Source organism: Trichechus manatus, unplaced genomic scaffold (genome assembly GCF_000243295.1).
Source record: "Trichechus manatus latirostris isolate Lorelei unplaced genomic scaffold, TriManLat1.0 scaffold00005, whole genome shotgun sequence".
Lineage (NCBI taxonomy): Eukaryota > Metazoa > Chordata > Mammalia > Sirenia > Trichechidae > Trichechus > Trichechus manatus.
In genome coordinates this window covers 35,051,225-35,059,100 of record NW_004443941.1, presented here as the reverse complement: position 1 = coordinate 35,059,100, position 7,876 = coordinate 35,051,225, and the positions used below count along the sequence as shown (strand labels likewise).

The following is a 7,876-nucleotide window of genomic DNA, read 5'->3' as shown; positions in this document are numbered from 1 at the left end:
TGTACTTCATAATTTTAGGTTTTACATTTAGGTCTTTGACCTATTTTGAGTTAGTTTTTGTGTATGGGGTGAGGTATGGATCCTGTTTCATTTTTCTGCAAATAGATATCCAGTTAAGCTAGTACCGTTTGTTGAAGAGACTATCTCTTCTGTGTTTAATGAACTTTGACCCTTTGTCAAAGATCAGAAGTCCATAGACAGATGGATTTATTTCTGGGTTCTTGATTCTGTTCCATTGGTCTATGTGTCTGTTTTTGTACTGGTACCAGGCTGTTTTTACTACTGTAGCTGTATAGTAGGTTCTGAGATCAGGTGGTGTGACACGTCATACTATATTCTTTTTTTTTAGTAATGTTTTACTTATCTGGGGGCGCTTTCCTTTGCATATAAAGTTAACGATTAGTTTTTTCATCTTGTTAAAGAATGTTCCTGGAATTTGGATCAGGATTGCACTGTATCTATAGATTGCTTTGGGTAGTATTGACGTTTTCACAATGTTAAGTCTTCCTATCCAAGAGCATGGTATGTTTTTCCATTTATAAAGGTCTCTTTTGGTTTCTTGCAGTAATGTTTTACAGTTTTCTTTTCATAAGTCTTTTACGTCCCTAGTTAGGTTTATTCCTATGCATCTTATGTTTTAGAGGGCTATTATAAATGTTGTTCTCCTGATTTCATTTTCAGAGTTCTCTTCGTTAGTTTAGAAGAATCTGGCAGATTTGGTATGTTTATCTTATACCTGCCACTTTGCTGAATCCTTCTATTAGTTCCAGTAGATTTCTTGTGATTCTCTGGGATTTTCTATGTACGAATTTCTTTTTAGATGGAACTCAGATCAATCACCCTTTACGGAAGAAAATGATGAAAGAAATGTAAGTAAACCATGACATTGTGAGTTATGAGCCCTGGGAACTAGCCGAACAACCCTGAGCCACAGTTCCCCCTTCCTTGGGCTGACTGCCAAAGTTCCTTGCTATGAAGGCGCTACCAGTCTGGTGCCCCTCTGGTCGGCAGCCTCCGAACTGCACGCTGGGAATGGCAGTTCCACTGGGAAGGGGCTGCTTAGTGGGCGCCGCTCACGCGCACTAGAACCCAGGTCAACAAAGACGGCGGCGTGCGCGCGCGCCCGAGAAGGATATGGGAGGTCATGCGCGTGCGCGCCGGACAAAAGACACAGGAGGACGTGTGCGTGCGCGCCGGAGAAAGACAGGAGGGAAGCGGGAGTCGTGCGCGTGCGCGGCTGCAGCGCTGAGCCACCAGGCGGCCAGGACAGGAGTTAGGGGTGGAGCAACTGTTGTGTCCGACCCCCGGCAGGAGGCAGAAGAAGGGCCTGTGCTTCTGACGGAGGAAGCCATCGGGCAGCGCGTGGAGGTGCCGAGCTTTGGGTCCAGCGGGTGCGCGGGGGTCTGTGGCCGTCGTCGTGGCCGCCGCCGTCGCTTGGTCACCGTGGGTCTCCGGGAGGCGGGTTATGGCGGCGGCAGCAGTGGGAGCTGTGAATGAATTCGCCAGGTGGACGACGGAAGAAGAAAGGCTCCGGCGCCCCAAGCAGCCCGGTGCCTCCCAGGCTTCCGCCCCCCTGCTCGGTGCCCGCCCCTTCCGCCGCCGGGCCGGCCCCTTTGCCCCGGTCGCCGCATAAGCGGAGCCTGTACTACTTCTCCTACCCGCTGTTGGTGGGTTTCGCGCTGCTCCGCTTGGTCGCTTTCCACCTGGGGCTCCTCTTCGTGTGGCTCTGTCAGCGCTTCTCCCGCGCCCTCATGGCCGCTAAGAGGAGCTCCCGGGCCTCGCCGGCGTCAGCCTCCGCCTCGCCCCCGGCGCCTGTGCCGGGCGGTGAGGCCGACCACGTCCGAGCCTTTCACAAGCAGGCCTTCGAGTACATCTCCATTGCCCTGCGCATCGACGAGGACGAGAAAGGTATGGGGACAGGGGGCCAAGGGGCAAGGGGAGCGCCGGGAAGAAAGCGAGTGGGGTAGCAGAGGGCGGGTAACACCTGCGTCCAGTTCCTGCGTGAGGGGGGGATACACCCTCGGAACTGTGCCGTTAGCTTTGCCTGTGCTATTTCATTTAAGGTGCTGTTACTGTCAGCATTTTATAGTTGAAGAAACTGAGGCTTTACGTATGGGTTAAAGCGGGTCGTTCCAGACCTATGCTAATGAACGTTAGAAGGATTCATATTAGATTTAAAAAATCCCTCCTTTCATTCCTGTCTTCAGGATGATGAGATCTTGCTTTTCCCTCTAACTCCCAAAAGAAATCCGCTTTTCCACAATGTCTCAATTAGGTACTCACCTGTGTTATCCGTTAAAAAAGGAGCAGTCTGCAGTTCATTTTTCGTGTCTCTCTACATTACCAACTCCAGAAACTGTTCTAGGATTTCAATCTTGTTGAAACCGATTTCTTTGGTGGGCCTAGGAGTGAGAAGTAGGATATAGGGAAAGAGGTGGATATTCATCATGGGTTTGGACTGTGTTATGGGTTGAATTGTGCCACGCCAAAATCTGTTGTAAATCCTAACCTCTATGCCTCTGGTTATAATCCAATTTGATAATGTGTTGTCTTTGTTATGTCAATGAGGCAGGGTTACTTTAGAGTGTATTTTAAGTCAGTCTCTTTTGAGATATAGAAGAGATTAAATAAGCGAGCAAGCAGAGATGGGGAAAGACTGATGGCAATCTACGTGGAGATCTCCAAGAAACCAGGAAAAAAGCTGAAGGGACAAGAACTTTCCCCCAGAGCCCACACAGAGAGAAAGCCTTCCCCTAGAGCCAGTGCCCTAAATTCGGACTTCTGGCCTCCTAAACTGTGAGAAAATAAATTTCTGTTTGTTAAAGCCATCCACTTACGGTATTTCTGTTATAGCAGCACTAGATAGCTAAGAATTTAAGGACAGTGAAGATTAAGAGACTTCAAAGATGGAGACACATTTAAGAAAAGAATACTGTTTATTTTTGGAAGGAAGTTTTTTGCTAATGGCTCTGTTCACCATCACCTCTCAGGAACATCAAGGATCTCTTGGGGAGGATGCAGAGGGGTACCATGATGCCTGCCTTAGAGAAGCACTGTTTTATTGCAGTATCATATTACAGTAGGGTCCTCTGAAATTTACTAATCTAGACTAAAAGATCTTTTAGAATACAGGGAATGTGTTTTAAGGATGGATTATTTTAATTGTTATACTTAGGAAAAGAATGCCAGAAAATTCAGGGAACTCTTAGTTAACACTGGTTGATGGGAGTTGGAAGTAGGATGAAAGGTGAGATCAAGGATAATCTAGGTATTAAAAAAACAATCATGGGCTCTTAGATTTAAAGAACAAGCAGTTCCATGTAAAGAAAAAATGACAAATAGAATGCAGACCTTGGTTTCATGCTGGTGACTTATCTTTGAGTTTCCCTGTTAAATCCTTTGTAAAATATTTTTTTAAGTATAAATATTTTGAATGATCTGTGTATAGGGTTGCTGTGAGTCGGAATTGACTCAACAGTGATGGGCTTTGGTGTTCCACATATTTCACTCTTTTTCGACTGACAGTGTTTCTGTCATGGATGTCAGAATGGATATGACAGCTCTTTAGTTTGAGTTCTACAACTGATACCTTCCTATGCCAAATTAAATTAGTTCAAACTGAAACAAATGAGTAATATATCATTTTCCTTTAAAAATGTTGTAAAACTGAGTTTATTTTGTCATGGTTCTCTTCTATCTCAAATTTTTTTTTTTTTAGAATATTGAAAATTTTTGTACTTAGAACCTTAATGCTAACTTAGAAATGCTCTAAGGAAAATCTTTTTCTCTTTATCCCTAGTTAGTTTTAGGAGATATGTGTGTGTGTATATGTATGTTGTTGTTACATGCTGTCAAGTTGGTTCTGACTAACAATGACCCTGTGTACAGAATGAAGCACTGCCCAAGCTGCCTAGTCCTGCACCATCCTCAAAATCATTGCTGTGTTTGAGTTCATTGTTGCAGCCAATGTGTCAGTCCATCTCAGTGAGGGTCTTCCTCTTTTTCGCTGACCCTCTACTTTACCTAACATGATGTCCTTCTCCAGGGACTGGTCCCTCCTGATAACATGTCCAAACTACGTGAGACAAAGTCTCGCCATCCTCGCTTCTAAGGAGCATTCTGGCTACACTTCTTCCAAGACAAATTTGTTTGTACTTCTGGCAGCCCATGTTATATTCAATATTCTTCGACAACACCATAATTCAGTTCTTGTTTGGTCTTCCTTATTGTCCACCTTTCACATGCATATGAGGTGATCGAAGATACCGTGGCTTGGGGTCAGGGCCATCTTAGTCCTCAAAGTGACATCTTTACTTTTTAACACTTAAAGAGGTCTTTTGCAGCACATTTGTCCAGTACGTCATTTGATTTCCTGACTGCTGCTTCCATGGGTGTTGATTGTGGATTCAAGTAAAATGAAATCCTTGACAACTTCAGTCTTTTCTCCGCTTATCCTGAGGTTGCTCATTGGTCCAGTTGTGAGGATTTTTGTTTTCTTTATGTTGAGGTGTAATCCATACTGAAGGCTGTAGTCTTTGATCTTCTTAGCAAGTGCTTCATGTCCTCTTCACTTTCAGCAGGCAAGGTTATCTCATCTGCATAACTCAGGTTGTTAATGAGTCTTCCTCCAATCCTGATGCCCTGTTCTTCGTATAGTCTGGCTTCTCGGATTAGTTGCTCAGCATGCAGATTGAATAAGTATGGCGAAAGGATACAGCCCTGGCACACACCTTTCCTGATTTTAAACTACCCGGTATCCCCTTGTTTTGTTCGAATGACTGCCTCTTGGCCTATGTTCAGGTTCTGCATGAGCACAATTAAGTGTTCTGGATTCTCATTCTTTGCGATGTTATCCATAATTTGTTATGATCCACACAGTCGAATGCCTTTGCATAGTCAGTAAAACACAGGTAAACGTCTTCATGGTGTTCTCTGCTTTCAGCCAAGATCCATCTGACATCAGCAATGCTATTCCTCGTTCCACGTCCTCTTTTGAATCTGGCTTGAATTTCTGGCAGTTTCTTTTTGATGTACTGTTGCAACCGTTTTTGAATAATCTTCAGCAAAATTTTACTTGTGTGTGATATTAATATTATTCAGTAATCTCCACATTCTGTTGGATCACCTTTCTTTGGAGTGGGCATGAATATGGACTCTTCAGTTAGTTGGTCAGGTAGCTGTTTTCCAAATTTCTTGGCATAGACGAGTGAGCACTTCCAGCTTTGCATCGGTTTGTCGAAATACCTAAATTGGTATTCCATCAGTTCCTGGAGCCTTGTTTTTCACCAATGCCTTCAGTGCAGCTTGGACTTCTTCCTTTAATACCATCGGTTCTTGATCATATGCAGCCTCCTGAAATGGATGAACATTGACCACTTCTTTTTGGTACAGTGACTCTGTGTATTCCTTCCATCCTTTGATGCTTTCTGCATCATTCAATATTTTGCCTATACAAACAAAAAAACCAATTGCCTTCGAGTTGATTCTGACTCATAGTGACCCTGTAGGACAGAGTAGAACTGCCCCATAGGGTTCTCAGGGAGTGACTGGTAGATTTGAACCCCTAAACTTTTTGTTAGCAGCTGAGCTCTTAACCACTGCACCTCCAGTACTCCTATTTTGCCCATAGAACCCTTCAGTATTGCAATGGTTTGAATTTTTTCTTTAGTTCTTTCAGATTGAGAAATGCTGAGTGTGTTCATTTCTTTTGGTTTTCTAACTCCAGGTCTTTGCACATTTTATTATGATACTTTATCTTCTGGAGTTGCCCTTTTAAGTCTCCTGTTCATCTCTTTTATTTCATCATTTCTTCCATTCTATGTAGCTACTCTACGTTCAAGAGCAAGTTTCAGAGTCTCTTCTGACATCCATTTTGGTCTTTTCTTTCTTTCCTGTCTTTTAAATGACATTTTGCTTTCTTCACGTATGATGTCCTTGATGTCATCCCACAAGTTGTCTGATCTTTGGTCATTAGTATTCAGTGGGTCAGACTTATTCTTGAGATGGTCACTAAGTTCAGGTGGGGCATACTGAAGGTAGTGCTTTGGCTCTTGTGGACTTGTTTTAATTTTCTTTAGCATATGAACTTGCACATGAGCAATTGATGTTCTGTTCTGCAGTGGGCACCTGGCCATGTTCTGACTGATGATATTGAGCTTCTGTATTGTAGTTTCCACAGATGTAGTTGATTTGATTCCTTTGTGTTCCATCCAGTGAGGTCCATGTGTATAGTCGCCGCGTATGTTGTTGAAAAAAGTATTTCTAATGAATAAGTCGTTGGTCTTGAAAATTCTGTCATGCAATCTTTAGCATTGTTTCTATCACCAAGACCGTATTTTCCAACTACCTATCCTTCTTTGTTCCCAGCTTTTGCATTCCAATCACTAGTAATGATCAGCGCATCTTGATTGTGTGTTTGATCAATTTCAGACTGCAGAAGTTGGTAAAAATCTTCAATTTCTTCATCTTTGGCATTAGTGATTGTGTGTTAATTTGAATAATAGTCGTAGTAACTGTCGGCGTATGGATATATCCTACCACTGACAGCGTTGTACTTCAGAATAGATTTTGAAATGTTCATTTTGATGACGAACGCTACACCATCCCCCTTCAATTTGTCATTCCCAGCATAGTAGACCATATGATTGTCAGGTACAAAATGGCCAAAACCAACCCATTTCAGCTAATTCCTAGGATATTGATCTTTATGTTTCATTTTTGACAGCTTCCAGTTTTCCTTATTCATACTTCGTATGTTTTATGTCCCGATTAATGGATGTTTACAGCTGTTGCTTCTCATTTTGAACTTGTGGCACATCAGCAAATGAAGGTCCCATATGCTTTACTCTGTCTACATAGTTAAGGTCAGCTCTACTTTGAGGAGGCAGTTCTTTCCCACTCTTATTTTGAGTGCCTTCTAGCCTGAGGGCCTCATCTTCCATCACTATACGCGACAGTGTTTCACTGCTGTTCATAAGGTTTTCACTGGCCAGTTCCTTCAGAAGTATATTGCCAGGTCCTTCTTCCTAGTCTGTCTCAGTCTGGAAGCTTTGCTGAAATATGTCAATCATGGGTGACAGTAGTGGTATTTGAAATACCGGTGGCATAGCTTCTAGCATCACAGCAACATACTGACTACAACAGTACAACGAAGAGACAAATGAGTGGGAGACTGGCAAATGAATGGAAATTAATATATGTATATATATATATATCACATTCACCTGAGTAATTTAAAACAGCAGGGGTTTTTTTTTTTAACTGCTTTAAGCAAAAGTTTACAATTCAAGTCAGTTTCTCATATAAAAATTTATACACGCATTGCTATGTGACCCTAATTGCTCTCCCTATACTGTGACAGCACACTCCTAATTTCCACCCCGATTTTCCGTGTCCAGTCAACCAGCTCCTGACCCTCTCTGCCTTCTCATCTCACCTCTGGAAAGGAGCTGCCCATTTAGTCTCATGTATCTTTTGAACTAAAAAGCACACTCCTAACAAGTATCACTTTATGTCCCATAGTCCAGTCTAATCTTTGTCTGAAGAGTTGACCTTGGGAATGGTTTCAGCTCTGGGCCAACAGAGAGTCCGGAGGACATGTCTTCTGGAGTCCCTCCAATCTCAGTCAAACCATTAAGTCTGGTCAGTTTACTAGAATTTGAATTCTGTACCCCACTTTTCTCCTGCTCCATCAGGGACTCTGTTGTATTCCGTGTCAGGGCAGTCATTGGTGGTAGCTAGGCACCATCTAGTTCTTCTAGACTCAGGCTGATGGAGTCTGTGGTTTATGTGGCCATTTCTGTCTCTTGGGCTAATATTTTCCTTGTGTCTTTGGTGTTTTTCATTCTCCTTTACTCCAGGTGGGTTGGGACCAATT

At 43.1% G+C, this 7,876-nt stretch overlaps 1 protein-coding gene across 4 annotated transcripts in view; it reads left to right on the top strand.

Moving 5' to 3' along the window:
- The first annotated feature begins 1,287 nt into the window (after positions 1-1,287).
- The window catches only part of LOC101347558 (zinc transporter 6), a 213,198-nt gene continuing 206,609 nt past the window's right edge, over positions 1,288-7,876 (top strand). For 2 of the 4 annotated variants that reach the window (XM_023736252.1, XM_023736266.1), the window contains exon 1: positions 1,288-1,908. In XM_023736252.1, coding sequence (XP_023592020.1) covers positions 1,494-1,908 — 415 coding nt within the window. In that variant the 5' untranslated portion in view covers positions 1,288-1,493. The remainder of the gene's footprint in view (positions 1,909-7,876) is intronic. The other 2 variants (XM_023736249.1, XM_023736272.1) reach the window with 2 other exon arrangements.